General features: G+C 47.9%; 1 protein-coding gene across 3 annotated transcripts in view; it reads left to right on the top strand.

Annotated features, from left to right (window-relative positions):
- The window catches only part of C31H14orf119 (chromosome 31 C14orf119 homolog), a 21,461-nt gene extending 5,806 nt beyond the window's left edge, over positions 1–15,655 (top strand). Inside the window, exons 1-2 of one of the 3 annotated variants that reach the window (XM_032964205.2) lie at positions 318–424; positions 8,844–15,655. In XM_032964205.2, the coding sequence (XP_032820096.1) occupies positions 8,856–9,212 (357 nt within the window). In that variant the 5' untranslated portion in view covers positions 318–424; positions 8,844–8,855 and the 3' untranslated portion in view covers positions 9,213–15,655. Of the gene's footprint in view, positions 1–317; positions 425–1,345; positions 2,785–8,843 lie in introns of those variants that run through there. The other 2 variants (XM_032964204.2, XM_076071158.1) reach the window with 2 other exon arrangements.
- The last annotated feature ends 3,782 nt before the right edge of the window (positions 15,656–19,437 follow it).

The following is a 19,437-nucleotide window of genomic DNA, read 5'->3' as shown; positions in this document are numbered from 1 at the left end:
CTCACGCCTTGCCCGTGAGTCTCTCTCACGCCTTGCCCGTGAGACTCTCACGCCTTGCCCGTGAGTCTCTCACGCCTTGCCCGTGAGGGTCTCACGCGCGGGCCACGTGGGAGGAGCTTCCCGCACTGCTCCCCGGCATGCGCCTCTGATCGCAGCAGTTCCCCCCTCCCCAGTCCGGAAGATCCGGGGGGGGGGGGGCAGTGGCGGCGATGGTGGCGATGGAGGCGGCGCGAGTCCGAAGGGCGGCGTGAGGCGCAGTCCTCAGGGCTCCTCGCCTCCTCCTCCTCCTCAGCAGCAGCAGCCGCGGCGGGAGAAGCAGCGGCGGCGGTGGAGCAGCAGTGAAGGCGACATCGGCAGCAGTGAAGGCGACATCGGCAGCGGGAAGCAGGGAGGGGGAGTCGAGGAGACTGCCTGCCCCGTCGAGGTGATGGCGCTCGTCCACAGAGAGCCGAGGGTGTGGACACGGCTGGCTGGGAGAGACGGGGAGAGAGAAGTGGAGATGTTGAGGGAGATGGGGGAGAGGAGATGGCGATGTGGAGGGTTGGTGGGAGACGAGGAGGAGGGAGATGGAGAGAGAGAGAGGGTATATCGTGGGGGTGCAGACAGAGAGGGATAGAGGTGTTTGTTTGGTGAGAGAGGTGTGGACAGGTGTTGTGGCCGCTGTCGTTGCCGCTGTTGTGGCCGATCGAGTGCTGCTGGGCCGGGTTATGTAACTGAGGCGCGGCGAGGCCGGGCCCATGGAGACAGCCTCAGCTCGGTGGGCGGTTGCTTGAGGCGAGGACGAGTCACCATCACCACCATCGTCATCACCACCACCATCACCACCATCGTCATTACCATCATCACCACCACCATCACCACCATCGTCACTACCACCCTCATCACCACCATCATCACCATTGTCATCACCACCACCATCGTAATCACCACCACCATCGTCATCATCACCACCATCACCATCGTCATCACCACCACCATCGTCATCACCACCACCATCATCACCACCATCATCACCATCGTCATTACCACCATCATCACCATCGTCATCATCACCACATCCACCATCGTCACTACCACCCTCATCACCACCATCGTCACCATCATCACCATCATCATCACCACCACCATCGTCATCACCACCGTCATCACCATCGTCATCACCACCATCATCACCATCGTCATTACCACCATCATCACCATCGTCATTACCACCATCATCATCACCATCGTCATCACCACCACCATCATCACCACCACCATCATCACCATCGTCACCACCATCATCACCATCGTCACCACCATCGTCACCATCGTCATTACCACCATCATCACCACCATCGTCATCATAACCACATCCACCATCGTCACTACCACCCTCATCACACCCTACCGCCATCTTCACCATCATCACCATCGTCATTATCACCATCATCACCACCATCGTCATCATTACCACCCTCATTACACCCCACCGCCATCTTCACCATCGTCATTACCATCACCACCACCACATCCACCATCGTCATTACTACCACCATCATCCTCACCACCATCATCATCACCATCATCACCACCACATCCACCATCGTCATTACCACCACCGTCATTACCACCACCACCATCATCATTACCATCATCGTCATTACCGCCATCATCATTACCATCGTCATTACCACATCCACCAGCATCACCACATCCACCAGCATCACCACATCCTTCACCGTCATTACCACCACCGTCATTACCACCACGATCATCCTCACCACAACCACCATCATCATCACCATCGGCACCACCATCATAATCACTGTCATCATCATCACCACGACCAGCAACCACTACCAGCACCACTTTCACCACCACCACCATCATCGCCACCACTGCCGCAGCTTCCCTTAATCAGGCTGTTGTCTTTTCCGAGCCTCTGTGTCTCTCTACGGCCTCGTGTGCACGGCGACTGAGAGCTGGTCCAGATTTCTAACCCCCGCACAATGTTTGTTAATTGTTTAAACAAGTGCAAGGTCGTCAATAGGTGATTCTATTTTAGACCAAGTAACACTACAGACGGACGGACGGCTCCATACATCTGTCTGTGAAAAAGAGCATTATAGCTCATCGGGTTCCTCCAGTATAAATACATATTCTGATGTCTCCGCAGAGACAAAACAAGGGTGTTTTACACGTCCCATCAGCCCCGTGGTGTTTTTGGGAGCGCACGTCCTGCTGCTGAGATTACCCACTCCCAGAGACCGCTTGGTCAGTGGGCTTTGTCAACAAACTGCCTTTGTTTTCATGTGAAATGAAGGAGACATTGCGAAATTACTTTGTTACCTATATCCTCCAGAACGCCGCGAATGATGTGTTCTGTGCTCTTTCCAGCGAGAATCTTATTCGTGGTGTGTCACATGTTGACGCCGAGTGACGTCACTCCACGTGCCGGCCGCTGTCTCGTGACGTCACAAGCGGGTAAATGTAGCCGCGATGGGTTTCCACGGCAACGCGGTCCTCGTCAATATCCAACCCCCCTCGTGCCACGCGAGCCAAGAGACGGCAACAGCGCCCGCCGCTGGCACAAGCCCGCCGATCTCTCGCCGCCGAAGTTGCCTCTCTCGCGTCGAGCGACGACGGTGACACTTTACCCAGCAGGCGTGGCGTCGATTTTACACGCAGACGCAGAGGGAGACCGGACGGGCACTTCCAACAAAGTGGGGCGCACTCCCAGTTATTTTGACGCTGGAAGGACGTTAACGTGACCCCCGGGGAGGGATGTCCGACGTTACAATTGTGAGTCGAGCACTTTCACCATCGCGCCACGCGGCCAGACACAACGAGATGACAACGCGGCAACGCATTCGTCAATAACGCTGCCCCGACTAAGGAAATGACGTGCAGCGGTGATAGAGACGGAGTTTCGGGCAATAGCCCTCCTTCACAGCAGCGAGAGAGCGAGGGAGAGATTGAATGAATGGTAGTTAGAGACTGCACTATACACCATAGGGCCCTGATAGAAATGTGACAGACGTCTGCGACTACACAATCGCGACGACAGAAACGCATGTGAAGGGGACATCCGCAATTTGAGTTGCACGGCTCATGGTTTACTAACTGGTTTATATGAAGACGTGCGCACCTTTTGGTCTTTCTATCGACACCGTGTTTAGGAGAGAGCAGTGTACCACGTGGTGTCAGAGAATGGCCTTGGAAGATGACACCACTGCACTACTTGTTGAAGTCCCTTCAGCTTCCTTTTTCCACACTCGGTCCATGCGCCGCTTTTCTCCTCCGCAAAGTGTTCTTGCGACGCGTTCTTGGCATCCCAATGCAATCAAAATGTGTAATCCTCAGCGTTGGATTATGCTGAGTCAAGTGAAAAACCACTTCATATTAGTAACTGGAAAGCAGGCAGCTTTAGTGTCACACTCCATAAAAGACTACTGACTTTGGTTCGCTGGTGATGGGGAAAATTTATTGTGAGTGTTTAGCCTGAGACGTTGAGAAATTTAGAATTCACGATAAACAAATATGGGCTCCAAATTTGATAATTTTAAATGTTTGTGTTTTTTATAATTGTAAGCTTTAGTGCAACTATGTGCCACATTTGCTCTTCATAGCTGTTCCATGATGCCATTAGAATTTACATCTGTCAGTGGCCATCAGCTATATTTTTTAGTTTTTAGGCTGTTGTGAGTGAGTGGGTTGAGACGTCAACTCGCCACCCTTGGGAACCCGATTCAATCACTGGGGGCGGCCTGGAGCCTAACCCAGCTTTTAAGTGCTCGCTGACAACACAGGGAAAGGTCCCTGAGCCACCCAGCCACGTCCTTTATAAATACATTCTGTGCAGGAGCCAAATTCGGCGCAGCCCAGAATTCCTGAGTGTGTTCATCCCTCAGTTTCGTGTCTCTCCGGTGGGAGCCGTTTGTGTTCCAACTCTAAGAATATGTAAATGAAAAACTTGATGTGGTCTCCGACGTCCGCAAACCGCAGAGCGTTTGAGTATAGCATTGCCTCACGTGTGCGATTTTCTGAGTAAACTTGTGTCCAAACAACTCCACCCAACTATTCTTGATGTCACCCTGACCCGCCGCTAACATTTCGGCATATGTCATGTCACGCGTGTCCCGCGCACGCACTGTGACGTGCCAAACGAAAATACCATCTTGCGTGTAACATCACAGGCACGGTGACTTTTATATTCTGGTGAGTCTGCAGCCATCTTCCTCTTAGATGTCCTTTTTAGTATGTGGATAACTGGAAGATTATCATGATGAGCAACCCTTATAGAGTAGCGAAAGTTGTAGATAAGAATCATCTTGTATATAAAGTAAAAAATAGTTTTTTTTATCCCTTTGTCAATCTCTTCTGTTGGATGAAGTCCTACCCACACCATGTTGGTCGTGGGATTGTTTAACCATACTTCACCACACTGGTCAGTGTAGGTTGGTAAAGAGGGAGGCCCAGAATTAGTTTCGATATCACTCGCAAGTGAAACCAGCTGTGGCCCGGAATCAAAAGTTGGACCGCCAAGTTCATTGCAAAGTACACTGAGCACTGCACCATTTATATACGCTGGCTATAAAGTGTTAGAGTTTAATAGACATGTAAATCATCAACTTGGCATGTGTTGTTCACCAGAATAAGGTACCCATCAACCCATGGTCCTCGGAAAACCTCTACTTTCCCCACAAATCTTGTTCAAATAAAGTAAACTCGGACTGGTTTTAACGTATTACCAGCAGTGCATACACTGTTAAACAGAACCTGCAGCATTCGGTGGTCGTATAGACTACAGCCATCCATATCTATGCTCATCGTTCAGCAGTGTTTTATGAATTCATGAATCTCTTAAAGATGTAGTTTTCCATGAAACAGCATGGCTCTTTTAAGCTCAATCATTCTATTGTGGAAGCAGGGCCCGTGACCAAATCATTCGGAATGTGCCTGATCTCCTTTACTCTTAGAAGCTAAGCAGGTGTGAGCCTGGCTAGTGCTCAGATGAGACCCACCGTGCTTAAAACAGGCGTTGTATTACATTGTCAGTAGAGGGCAGTGCAGAAAAAATCCATTGTACTGTGTTCGAACATATGTGTGCCCCAACTTCACCGACTAGCTCTGACTAGCCTGGTGAAGTATGGTAAAATAATCCTCATGACCCGCATGGTGGCCTTCATCGAGCAGCAGGTTCAGAATAAGAATCCGAATATTTATTTACACTGGAGGAATCCGATGAGCTATAAAGCTCTTTTTCACACATGTCCAGTCGGGGCACGGGGTAAGAATGTTATAACGACAAAGAACATTACCACAACGAATTTGGTTCACGAAAGAGCTGCACGGCACGAGACGGAGCAGCGGCAACGGCTGGTTGCTCACAAGCAACTTAGCGCTGGGCACGGCACGAGGGGGCAGGAGGAGACACCGGGCAAGCGAGGTTTGGTGCGGGAAAGTGTCTCACACGCACGTCAAGTCGTGCTCAAAAGGGCAGTGCGTCTGCAGACGTTTCAGAACGTGGGTAAGGCAAGTGGAGCAAGTGGGGCGGCACCAGCCGATGGGGCGGCATGAATGAGCTCACACGTTGGGCTTGCGGGCTGCATCCTTCGCGAGCGAGCTGTCCGATTTCTGACAGCCCTGAAATCGCTCTGACCTTGAAAAAAAGTATTTAAAAATATATTTTTGAAACGGTGAGATGACCTTGACAAAAATATACCCGCTCCTTCGATTGCTGCGTGGGGGTGTGTGGGGCAGATACAACAACAGTGGTAATACAGATTGTGGAGGTGGTCTTGATTAATGATGTAGTGGTCGGTGTCTGATTGCATAGAAATTCGCTGCTGGCCATGCATGTGTGTGCTTGTCAGGTTCACATTTTTATGAAAAAATGTTTTGCTTTTCTACAAAAATTTTTTATGGGCAGCGGTAACACTCACGCCTCACAGCAATACGTTCCTGACTCAATTGGCATTACACACAGTGGCAACATCGCCCCCATACTGTGAAAACTTGGCAGGACCGTTCTGAAAAAGAGTCTTGAGACTCAGTGAGGCTTTCCTGGGTGAACGAGCGTAATCAGAAATAACAATAAAATATAATAATCCTGACGATGCTCTGCATGTCATCATAAGATGAGGTATCCTTCGGATCTCTCACAGAGCAGTGGAGTCCATGGAAGTGGATATGACAGAGCCACCACTGAGATCGCTGCAAGTGACTTATGATGAACGCAGTAGGGGGCAGCACTTTCTCACTCACCACAAACACGTTTAACAAATTACATTCAAACCGTTATTTTCCATTCTTAGAGCTGGAATTCAGCCAAATTAAGCGCAGAACCAAGTTTACTGTGGTGGCTTTTTGTGTGCAGTCATTGGTGGCCAGGCTGAGACAATCAACTCTCTAGACATGCGAACCTAATTTAATGACAGGCAGCTGCCTGGATTCTAACTCTGGGTATCTGTGGTTGCCAGTTCAGCGCCCTGACCTCTGAGTCACCCAGCCTCGTGTGAGGTTCATATTTCAGACTGACCCTTCACATTGTTGCATGGATGCCCCTGTGCGGCAGCGATGATTTCTAGAGCAGGGCAGGGAGGGGGCTCGGGATGTGAGAGTGCGTGCAGTTTTGATGCAAATGGCACAGGTGTCGGTATGGACTCGTGTTTTGTCCATGAGGGCTGGACGTCGGTGTTGCAGGGGACGGGAAGGGGACGAAGTATGGCTCCTGATCGGGGTGTCAAACTTCATTGGAAAGCAGGCCGGTTTGGATTCAAATGCACCTCCTGTGGGTCACACAGTTTGGTCGATGAAAATGAAAAGCATAATAATATGGTATTCATTTTCCCATTCAAAACCCGAAAGCGAGGGAAAAGAAAGTTGTTGTTTTTTTGCGACAGGGCACACCAAGTCCCCCGTTTCAATGGCCGGTTTAAGTTCAGGTTGTATTTGAGTAGAAGGTTTGAAATTTGTTTTTATTAAAACACATGGCAGGCCAGAGGAAGGCTCTTGGTGAGCCGGGTGCGGCCTGCGGGCCGTGTGTTTGACACCCCTACTCGAGATGGAGCACTGGGGAAGCCAGCTACAGCAGTACAGGAAGAGGGGCCACTGGGGCAGTGTGGTGTGACGGGGCCTGGTGCCTTAATTACTCGTAAACGTTTGAGGTGCTCTTGTCTTTAAATGTCTGTTTACGTTCCGCTCTGTATCCACCGGCTCCACAGGCCAGAGAGATTGCCCTTCCCTAAAACGCCTATAAAAGAAGCTTTGACCCTTTGAACTTAGGTGCATGCCGAGAATGCTATGAAATTCCTGGGAGGACGGGGTAAACTACTTGAAAGTAAAAACTAGAATACGATAGAGAAAAATTGTGAACGTAATGCGGAAGAGGAGATCGCTGCCGATAGGGAAAAATGTGCAGGAAGGGAAATGGAAGGCTACCGAGATCGGAAACGCAGTGGGGAAAACCCAAAGGGTGGACCTAAAGCCAGATGGTGGGGTGTGGTAAGAGCAGACTTATGGGGTTGGGTGTTAACTCTGTCATAGGCTCTGCCAGATGAGAGCGATGATGAGGTACGGTGGCTCCGGTGGCTTTGGTGGCTCTAGTGGCGTTGGCCATGATGACCTCTTGACCTTTTTAAAATCTCGAGTCCCTAGTAGCATTTTACCAGAATTTGTCCCTTGAACGTCATTTTTATAATAGTAATATTACTTACTATTATACCTGGCACACTGCATCCGTCATTCTTCTCGCTATGGCTGTGGCTCTAAGTCATGAGCCATCTCCAGTCTACCAGCAAACCAGGAAATATGCGGTGAGAATTAAAGCCCTGTGTATAACCCTGTTGATGTCGTATATGGCTGGCATCTCAACACATTTATTTTAATAATTCAATATACAATGTCGAGACTCCTGGTATGCCTTAAAATAAATCCAAATGCGGATGACGAATAGCAGCTTGTCGAAATCCATCATCTGACCACCAACCCTCCCCAACCAAAACTATTCAACTCTCTCTGTAAATGACTAACATCAGTCATGCACAATGGCAAGCTCTCTCGGCAACTGTAAGAAAAATCGGCTGTTATTTTTAATCTACCTGTAATTTCATTTATATTGCCTGTTCACGGAGCAATTGGTGCTGCTGCATGAGTTTGGCAAACATTCGGACAATCAGACTTCTGAGGTGCGGCCCATCAGCCTCGAAGGGGCACAGACTCGGCCTTCTCCGGATTGTAAGATGCGCCCTCTTCTCCGTTGTTCACTCGGGGAGGTGCGTCTTGAAGACTGCGTTTCAATCGAGCTGTTTAGAGTGTATACCGTTGGGTTTAAAGCAACCATATAAAAATGTCTGCACGCAACTGTGACTCAACTACTGTATTTGTAACGCAGTTAATCATGGGCGCAACTATGGGGAATATCAGTAACAAAATAAATAAGGTGACTATTCGCCTCCTTTCCACTTCTGTCCCTTCGTGTAAAAAAAAAACTTAAGTATTGTTGAGGACCCATATGTAACAGAGAGGGTCTTTGCCTAAACATCTGGCAGTTCACCAGCATTGGTTCAAACGAGCATCACTGCTAATGAGACACTGAATGTTGGAGCCGGTTCACAGTTTACTGGTGTTGAGCTGATGCTGCTGAACAAAAACAACTCTCAGAAGGCCATGTGGCTGAGAGGGTGTTTAAAAAAATACTTAAATATTTTTTTTTCATGGAGGAATATAAGCCAACGTTGTTGGAATATAAGCCAACGTTGTTGGCTTATATTCTGCACAAGGACGTTAACGGTCATCTTGTGTTATTGTTACCGTTGTCGTTGTGGTGTTTGATTGCGTTTGTTCGCACGCGCTTCCAGGTGCCGGTGGCCATGTCTGAGGAGGACGAGGCCGCGGCTATCACGTCGTACATCACGGCGCAGGAGGTGAAGTGCGTGCTGCACTGGTACGAGAGCTGGAGCGGCCCGCAGCGCGAGCGCTTCCTGCGCGACCTCGTGCTCAAGGCGACGCCGGGGAAGCTGTGCGCGCTGCTGGACGGGCTGCAGGCGCTCGGCGTGTCGGACCGCGCGCCCAGCATCTTCGAGTGCCAGCTGCGCCTGTGGACGCAGTGGTTCGAGAGCTGGAGCGAGGACGAGCGCAACGGCTTCCTCAACCGCCTGGAGCAGGCCGACGCCGGCTTCGTGGCGCGCTTCTACCAGGAAGTCGCCGCCACCAGCTGCCAGCCGTAGCGCGGTGCCTCGCGGGGGAGAGAGGGCGGGGGGCGGGCACACCATCCCAACGCGCGTTCGCGGAGCGGGACAAATGCGGTCGGTGCAGTTAGGGAGAGAATCGGTGATTCCGCAGATCCGGTTCGTTTCTCTTGAAATGGGTGTCCCGCGTGGGGGGTTGTTTGCAAGGTGTCTGTGGGCGAGGGCCTTGCCCCAGCTGGGAAGTTCCAGGCTGACGACGGCAACAACAAGAACAGGATGTTTGTGCCATGTGTTGGTTATATTGCTGCAGGAGTGTATGCTTAGCAAACTGCGTGCACTTTACAGACCCTTACTGGCTCTCAATGTAAAATAATAGGCCTTGGCAGCATAAAATAGATTTCTTTCTGTGTCAACCAGTCCCTGGCAAATGATCTCCCCCCACGGCGATTCAAGGAATTGTTGATTGGCAATCGATATTTTTTTCACATTACGGTGAGTGGTAGCGCCTCTAGTGGCTGCAGGGGCGATGTGATCCCCTTACATTCAAAATCGATATGAACACGCGTGCTTCAATGCATGTATTGCTAGGTCAGTTGATATCAATCGATAAAGCAATCTACCGCTGCCTGTCGGTATAACATAAAAGTGGTCTATACAGGGTGCTCACCGAAGGCGTTGATCAGACTCCCTTGTACCGATGAACATGTGCGCGGAGCTGCGCCGCTTGTCTGCAGCACGTCACTCAATCGGTTGTGGCACAGAAACCCCGCACAGTGTCACCCACAGCTGCCCAGGTGCCGCAGCAGTCGTCCCTAGGGTGGCCGAAGAGAACCTGTCCATTTGAGCATGAAGCCAGGATCGCGATCGAAGGGAAAGAAGACATAGGCCACTGAGATTTTAGGCGGCTTGCTCACCATGTTATGGGGAGGGGGGGGGACGGGCGTAAACGCAAGGCTAGAACGCGGGCCAAACAAATCCAGCATGAAGGAACGGATATTGGAACGGCAACAACCCCGACAACAGCAATCCCAACAACAGCAATCCCAACTTAACGCACAGACATTGGAGGAATTGAGCCAGGCTGAGCGACGGCGAGTTGGAGTTCGGGACGTCACGGGCGTTTTGCACATTGACCCGCGTGCTGGCTGCGGAACGTCACCAGAGCGTGCCACGGAAGGTGCACGTGGCTCGGTAGACGGCGAGGTCCGGCTTGTGGCACGACTACGTATTGCTGCGTGCCCAACCGGCGTTCCTCCGTGACAGGGCCTTCACGTCGGCGTCACGGTGACAGACGTGCGTCGGTCGTGCTGGTGGTTAAAGTGGGGGAATCGGCAATACCGCGGCAAAGCTTTGCCGTCGGATCCGCGCCGGCTCGTCGTGTTGTGAATTTTTTAAAAGTTCCTGACTCTTACGAAATATCAACCCTCGTTTAACGTGAGAGTGCATTTGTTCAAGTCGGTTTACATGACTGTGACACCTTAAACTGAAGCGGCGAAAGACAACAGCCCTTACCGACTCGTGGTGTGCCCTCCCCATTATACGAAGGATTATGCACTTCACGTTTGCCATATCCACGCGCAGATTGTAGTTCACGCGGATTTCATTGAACAGTTCAGCCTTATACAGGTGCTACAAACTTTTTTTTACGTCGTGAAATTCAAAATGAATAATAATCCCGATGATATAGTTCGTGGAATTTCAGCGATGAAATCGCAAGAGCTTCGTGTGACTTAATCGCACAAACCCACTTTGCCACCGGTGCGCTGTTTCAATCACCCACAAGGGTCAGACAAGAGGCGTGACTTTGGGGGACACTGGACTTGAGAAATGTAAAGCGGGTTTGCGCAACGTTTGAGTTTTCTACGTCACCAGCAGTGCGTGCGTGCGTGTTATTGGGCAATGAGTGCGGCTCCGGTAGTGATCGTGGTATGTACGTATGTTGAACTTCTTTCGCACCATACGTAGCCAACCGTGCTAATGGGAGGTGCACCGTGTGGCTCGAGTGGACTGCGTCGTCGCTTCCCCCCCACCCCGTCGGGGCCTCTACTCGCGGGAAAAACGGTCACCTTGCTCAGCTATCGTCAATTTTGTTTTGTGACGTTAAGTTGGTAAACAGCTCCTCTTTGCGCGAACGTTCCGTTGTTAACGTGCTTGCTTGTGCGTGTGTGAGTGAAACAAAAATCACATTTCTTTTCTCAGAGTATTGTGTTATCCTACGTTTTAACGCGATAAGTTTTGTTGCGTGACTGATGTTTAAGCAAACGTAGAGTGTTTGAACTTTCCATCATAGTGCGCAATGCACAGCGCAGGATTTGTGTTCCTGAATGATGAGATACAATTTTAGGGTGCTTCCAACATAGATTTTTGATCCAAACACAAGTGTATACATTAGGGATGAGTTTAGGAAAATTTTTGTTGGGATATTTAAACACAATTTGAGAATTTTTTTGGACTTTCGGATCATTTGCACTCTGTAGTAACGTGAAATGTATTTGCACTACAATGGTGATATCACTCAATGCCGTGCGATACCTCTTATGGTGGGAAAATCGTACGAATGACACCATACCAGCGATGTAATTTTCGGTTGTCAGATCGATTTAAAATTACAAAAAAAATATACATTTAGGCCTGATTTTCTAGTTTTTTTTATTCATTGAGAGCACATCCCTGGTGGACATTCATTTGTGCGTGGAATGTGCAGGACGCTCGCACCAATGCACACAAACCAAATTATTTCCGTGAAAACACTGAGACGATGCCATGAGAGTGCACAGATGCATTTCTGTGAGCGTGTGCACCCCCCCCCCCACACATTTGTGTTGCAAATAACCCAGAATGCACCACTTACATACAATTTAAACACGCAGGATAAAAGCATCCATCCTTAAATTGCATCTGGCGCACGGCGAGGTTCGTGAAAATCCTGTGTAGTGGCACTGATGGGAAGATTAGACCCTCTGTGTTTACATATTTTTTGTTGTTATACGCTTTCCATGGTACATGTGGCAAACGTTACTTATTGGTGGGAAGTGGTTTTGTTTCAGAAATGTGGCCGTGAACCACTTTCACTGGCGGTTTTTTAGATTCATATTTCAGAGATTGCTGGATTTAAAAAAAATAAGGAATGCAAATCTCAAACCGTGACACAACAGTGGAATGGCTAAAGTGTCGACACGTAGAAAACTGAAAATTAATCTCATCAGAGTTCTGTTTAATCTGTTTCGAAAGTAATTACTGTATTAGCAGTGCACATAATGCGTTGCAGTTCACTCATACGCGCACGATTAATAAAGTAAACTTTTGACTGAATTTCCTGATGTGATACAAATGATCAGATAATACGTCCATTGCAGAGATGGAGTAATGAAATGAGTTCGTGTGTAGATGCTGGGTCAATTGTTATACCGCAGGATCTTGACAGGTGCCGGCAGCTTGGGAGGCTTTCATCCAGCAGTGACTTGACGATGGATAAAATTATGATGATACAAAAGAATGGTTGGATGTATGTTTATCATGAACATATTCTCCAAGCATGAAAAATCTATTAAATTAATTCGGTTCATCTGTTGAGAAATGAGGAGTGTAACGATTCACCCTGCAGTGGATTCGATGCATTGTCGCAATAAATGTTTTAAAGAATCGGTCCCCGGGGCCGCAGGCGTCATGTCAACCGATTCATCGAGCAGCAGTACTGTTCATAATTATCCTTTACAGCCCTTCGTCAATCTACTGGATCAATGCTTCTCTGTGCCATATCACTTATTGGGGTTGTTTTGACCATCAGAACACCGGTGAGAGAGTTGGTGAAAGGGGAGCGGCGGGCGGCAGGACCGGTTCAGATCTCACTCGCCACTCATCATCGCCGTGGCCTGAAATCGAACTGGGTCTTGCCAGGTTCATTGGGCAGTGCGCTAACCGCAGCACCACTGTTCCACCCCAACAACAGCACGTGTTCATCGAAGTACATCGATTCTGTCACATGCAACCGGACGCATGCATCATCTTAAAATGCAATGTTTGATTATTTTATCCATTATTGCTCATTTCTTAGAAAGCGTGAGCATTTTTGGGGCGGTTTAACGTGTTTTTCAAATGTTACAAAGAAAAAGTATTTGTATTTTATTTACTCTTTCCTGAAATGTGTTTCAGACGACATCTGCCTTCGTGTTATTGAGCTGGCCGATTGATGTCTACCAGTTCAGTTTGAGTTCAGTTTATTTTGGTATAGCCCTGTGAGCCATTCGGCTCTTGAATCGGGTGCAACCACAACAAACAAACAAAAAACACGAACAAGGAAATCATCTTAAAGTGGCTATGTGACTGTGCAAACAGAAAATCCATGGAAAAAAACAGCAAAAATATTCATGAAAAAAGCACCGTACACCAATGCTGTGTGTAAAAAATATCCCAGTGGGATGCAAGTCAAACAACAACCATAAAAACTTAGATTAAGGCCATCAGTCTAACTCCGTACTACAACAAAACAAACATGTCCAAACCAAAAAACGTTTTCCAAATCACCAAAAAATAAAGCCATAATTGCAACGTAACAGTGATCACAAGGATTGTGACCGAATTTTTACAATAAACTACATAAATAACATGTAACAACAAATCCTAGAGCCATAGCTGGCTGCATGAGTTACTCCACAACAACAGAAGCATCGGTCGGAGTATCAAATTTTTCAATGCACCTTTAAGACCAACACGCTAAATCAAAATACAGATAATACTTTGCAGCGTCATCCGGAGCGAAACATCTTATTTTATTTTACGCCAATGAATAGCAGTGGCAGCTAGGGGTGTACAACTCCTCTAGAGCAGTTTTGAGAGAAGATCTCATTGGTAGCGATTCAAGTTGCAGTTTATTGGCAATAGCATTCCAGACTCTGGGGGCATCAATAGCAAAGGCCCTTCCTCCAGTTTTTGTACGGCAATAGGGAATGTGAAGCTGGTAATTGAGCGAAGACCTGAGGTCGAATTTGTTCTTTGAAACAGAGAGGAGATCCAGCAGGTAGTCTGCGGATTTTTTTGTAAGTACATCGTGAATAAATAAGATCTGGTGCACAAGCCGTCGAACATTAAGAGATGTTAAGTTTGACCCAATGTAGAAATCACAGTGGTGAGTCCTACATGGGCAGTTCAATGTAAATCTTAAGGCCGAGTGATAGATGGAATCAAGCTTCTTCAGTACAGTACTTGGGGCTGATTTATACACGATGTCACAGTAGTCAAGTAGAGGCAGTATGGTAGCTTTTATCAATTCCAAACAGAACATTGGGGGGAAGCAGTGCTTGTGTCGATACAGAAAACCAATTTTTATTTTTGTGTTTTTACCAATATAATCAATGTGATCTTCCAGACTAGAGCCATGGTTCTGACTGCACGAGCAGTCGCAGAATTCCTGTTCACGGTTTGGTGTACAACTGTTTGCACAAACCAAATACTTTTTAACAACGATGCAGTATCAGTAGGTACCTTTATGAACCAAGTGGCTGCTCATGGCAAGTGTCCGAGTCCTTTTGGAGTTTTCGGTACTGGCTGATGCACATTCTCCTCATTGAGGGCCAAATATGACTTTCATATCTTTGGTGGGCAACCACACATTAACACAAACCCTCGCGTCGTTATCCAATGATAACGAAAGGAAATAACGTTACGCCAGCGACACAAGTTACTGAGCGTTATGAATTAAGAAACGCGATGTTGCTGGGTCAAAATTCGTCCCCTCTAGTACTCGATTTGTGTGGCTGAGATGCTTGCGGTGACGGATGGATATCATTTGCGCGACACGTCAAAGTAGTAGGCCTCGTGTGGCCCACAGGCCGTGGCAGTCGTGGTCATGGGCCACATGAGGCTCACGGGGGGCCTCACGGAGGGCCGTGGGTCCCGCACCCCGAGTTCAGGGTTTTGTTCCAGATGAATTACGGTGCTCGCTCTGAAACAATCTGCAATTGTTGTTTTGATAAAATGAAATGAAAGTAGACATCTAATGTATGACCACTTGTGCGAAAACGTTACGTTCACTGCCGTCCATTTGTGATGCATTAAGATTTAACATTTAAAAAATGTTGCATTAAAAATGCCGAGATGTATTCCAACGTGTTTGCTTCTAACACTCCAATTTGTAGCCTTTATCACGCTAGCCTCATGCGCATCAGTGCATTTGTCTTCACGTGACCATGACATTGAATTCAATTAAGTTAAGACTGATTCATGTATGGGCTACAAGTGTTTCCACATATAGGAAGGCGTGCATTATTGATGCCCCAGAGCCGGACATTGTAGAACATGGCTGTTGTGTGGATTCATGGTACAGACTCTCCATTGTCATCGCCTGTTACCTGTATTATACTTGCATAGATTGAGCGGTTCTGTTGAGCTAAATAAAATGTTCGGTTATATACAGATCTGCCATTGACCTCTGTGATATATTTACACACACCACCCCATGTATTAAAGTACAGACATTTTTTTCAGTTGTACGAGTAATTGTCATAATTTCTTGAATGCCTTTCCAATTTACTGGTATCTGCTTTTAAAATAACCTGCAATAATTTCCTGTAATAATTTTCTATTGGTTGCTATAATGACAATGCCCCTACCAAATCTGAGATGGTTATTACTTTCTACATTTATGTTCATGTTTCTCCATTTATCGGCAAACATCCTCTTTATTTTGCTGTGAATAACCTTGGTGGGAACATGCCACCATGCTCCACTCCTGTTTGAATACATATCTTAGTACATATACCGTACTTTCTGCATCCAATCTAAATTTGCCCGTTCCGTTTTTGTAAATGGTATTATTATATTTAAATATATATTTCACCTTGACTTGTGAGAGCTTGGATGGCTACACCAATTTTCACCGAGTTAGAATGCGTTTTCATAGTCCACAAAGGCCAGGCCCAGAGGTCATTGACATTATTTTTTTTTATCCACAATCCAATTAACAGGTGGTGCCCTGACATCCTCTCGGGCACGATCCCTCCTGAGGCTGCCACTCCGCTCCTTCTCGCGACGGGTCCTGCGCGAGCCCAACATGGAACACCTGTCGAGTCACTGCGGTCACGTGACGCACACCTGGTCGGACAGCCGTCTCGTAGAATCGCTCAACGTCGTAGCCTTTGACGTCACAAAGCACGTGAGGTTGCATTTGTGTCCCATCGTACAATGGTGGCTTTGTCATGAATACACTGGCCAACGTTGTTTCTACCGTGGCTTCCAACCTTAAATAATAATCATACAACGTGTATTTAAGGTTGGCAGCCGTGGAAGAAATATCTTAGCCCAGTGTAACATTACAGAGCCGGCTTTGTATACTGCAAAGGAGTTGGAGAGCGTTAGAGCAGCGTGGAAGAGGAGGGATGAGCAGGGGGTACGTGGTGCAGTGTCACTTGCCTTGCTCAAGTCAAGAAATGTGTTCACGTGTATCTGTTACAACGTCGAGTGCGGTTTGTTGCTGGCTACTTGATATTTCGGGCCTTTGGACCCATAAATCCTAGGCTCTCCGATTACGGTATTTAAGTACCGTAGTCAATTCCGTGAACGATAATATAATCGGTTCTGATGCGAACCGGCTCGATAGCGTCTCTACTACGACGCGGTATCGTCTGTCGGTTTGTTTATCACTTGTGCTGTGCGGCTTTCCAAGGCCGCACACGTGGAATTCCCATGTGGTTCAGATAATGTTATGGAAGGCTGATTGATAACGAGGCAAGGTCAAGGGTCGGCCCTGCTGCTCAGATAATACACGCATACCGAGCTACACGGAAGACGGAAAAAAGGAGTTTTTGCAGTTTTGACCGATGGATGGAGCTACAGTATTGACAAGGTTACAACCCTCTAATCAATCCACTGCTGGATGAAGGCCTCCTCACGCCGTGTCGGTCTTGCGGGTTGCTCGATCATGTTTGGGCGTTGGTGAAGGCAGGAAGGCGGTGGAGGGGCAATGGCTGATGGGAAAAAACTTTTGTTGAGAAGGCCTCACAGTCGATGGACTTAAATGTTGGTGAATGAACACGACTTCGTGTTTATAGCATGAAAACAGTCACACCTGCAACGGGTGCACACACACGTGACAATACATGTGCACTACTTTAGTGGACTTGCATCTCCACAGCTAATGTACTTAAACGTATGTGTGTGGGTGTGCGTGGTGTTGTTTAACTTTGAACATGTGGAACGCTCGTGAAAATGAGTCAACATTAGTCTTAGTATCCCAGGCTCAACCAAGGATTAGGCTGTGCTGGCCTTGATTCTCAGCCCAGAGCCAATGGTGGACATTACACATTCCTATGGTCTCTCCATAGAGTAACCGTTCTTGACATCTGACCTCAGAGGGCAGATGGGCCGTCACACTCCCATCTGGGATGTTAACTTTGGAAACCTCTGAGCTCTCTGCCACAACACCGTGTGGCCGTAATGTCAGACCGATGACGATTATAGATGAGAGGTGACCCTACACGAAACATACAACATCCTGCACTTTGTACGTCCGTGATTTAACTGCAGTCATAATGTTCAGATTTGATTTGTTTTTGCTTATTTGCTTCTTAATCTTTCATTGCTCATTAATGTTGTTGTATGTTAAACGTTAGAGATATGCGCTGTATCTAGTTTCGGGTTAAAATATTTAAATTAATGAATACCCAGTTCTGCTCCTATGACTTCTTACAATATCTATCGATCCCTTTTAGCTCCAGTGCTCCCCACGGCTCCGTCCTCAGCTCTCTTTTCCATCTCTCTTTTCCATCTCTCTTCTCTAAAACCCTTCTCACTGCAAAATTATCTCCAGTGGGTACTCCCCTCCCATTTCTTGCAAGACATCTGACCGACATTAAATAGGTCAAATACCCTGTAGAGGAGATCTCTAAAACTCCCTCGAGTGGAGGTAATTTGCCAGTAGTGGCATTCGCAAACAACTGCAGGGCTGCACTTTCATCTTTTTCTAAATTAAAGGATGCTTTAAACAAATTGTTCCCCATCCCGAGTCCCATTGCGATCTATAGCAAACTATTTGGTGATGCTGTTGCAAAGGCAGTGGTGCAGAAAGCACAATGAACACGAACACTCAACACGTTCATCGACAACATCGTGGCCTTAAAAGCAAAGATAAAATAGGCGACGTTTCGGGCAATGGTCCTTCTTCATACTTCAATGCAGTTTGGCTCTCTTACTACCCCATCTTCGGCGACCTTTCCCCCACAAGCGATAAAAGAATCCCCGCCCGACTCACCATCTCCCCGCTCGCGCTCTGAGATTCAGCTGTTCCGTCTGTGTGCGCGGCGACTGGGGGTCGGCTATCGTGTTGCTACTTCCCTGAAATGTGCAACGGAGACTCTCCCTCTCCCAAGCGGAGCAATAACATTTCACGGCCGGTGCACAACGTAGTGGCGTAGTCCCGCAAGCGACGACAGCGGGGAGTGCGTGGTTGGGATTGTTTCGTGTCGAGCGAGATTGGGTTTCGTACGCCGGCTGCCTTAGCCATTGCCCTAAGTCCAGCTCGTTTAAAACCATGTGCTGAATTACAACGATTTCGTTACCGGGGGGAACAACTTCAGTGGCGACGATTCTATTGGTCAATGTGGCATTACCAGGCCCATACAAATGTACGGAGATGCAGAAATGGGGCATTGTGTCATTTTCTGCAAATGTCAACTGGTGTACATCGTACGAGGTAGTTTGTGGTAGTGATTGTAAGAGGAGGCATCTGTGGAAGAGTCCCACCCCCTACTAATCAAGTGCAGTGCCGCCCCCCATCTCAATTCAGAGCCCCCACCCCCGGGTGGTAGGAGAGGTTCAAGTTTACAATGTAAATCATCGGTAATGCCATTAATGCCACCAATCATTACCACCACCTTCCCTTGACCAGATCACACAAAATATGTACAGTGTACACGGGACCTCCAAGGTGTGTTCTCAAATGGAATATCCTTTGAGAATGTGAATATTGGTGCCCCCCGTATTAATCAGAGCACCCCTTGAATTGCCGCTGCTGGGACATTTACTCTGCAGCTGGGGCAGTGCCCTCCACTTTTGGTCCCACTCTGGATACGAGGGGGTGCTGCCTGTGTGGCACATGATTTGTGTTGGTCTTTCTTCCAAATTCATTTAATTTTTGCCGTTGGCGTCACGTAATGCGGTGCATATTCCATCCGGAGAGCCCAGAGCACCGCACCCCGCGTGTTATAGAACGACTCGGACAAGGGATTTTTCAAAGGGTTTCCGAAAATCCACAAGTGGCCTTTTAACCATT

This window comes from Petromyzon marinus, chromosome 31, assembly GCF_048934315.1.
Source record: "Petromyzon marinus isolate PM22_M1 ecotype Great Lakes invasive population chromosome 31, UKy_Petmar_22M1.pri1.0, whole genome shotgun sequence".
Taxonomy (NCBI): domain Eukaryota; kingdom Metazoa; phylum Chordata; class Hyperoartia; order Petromyzontiformes; family Petromyzontidae; genus Petromyzon; species Petromyzon marinus.
This window is presented reverse-complemented; position numbering and strand designations above follow the sequence as displayed.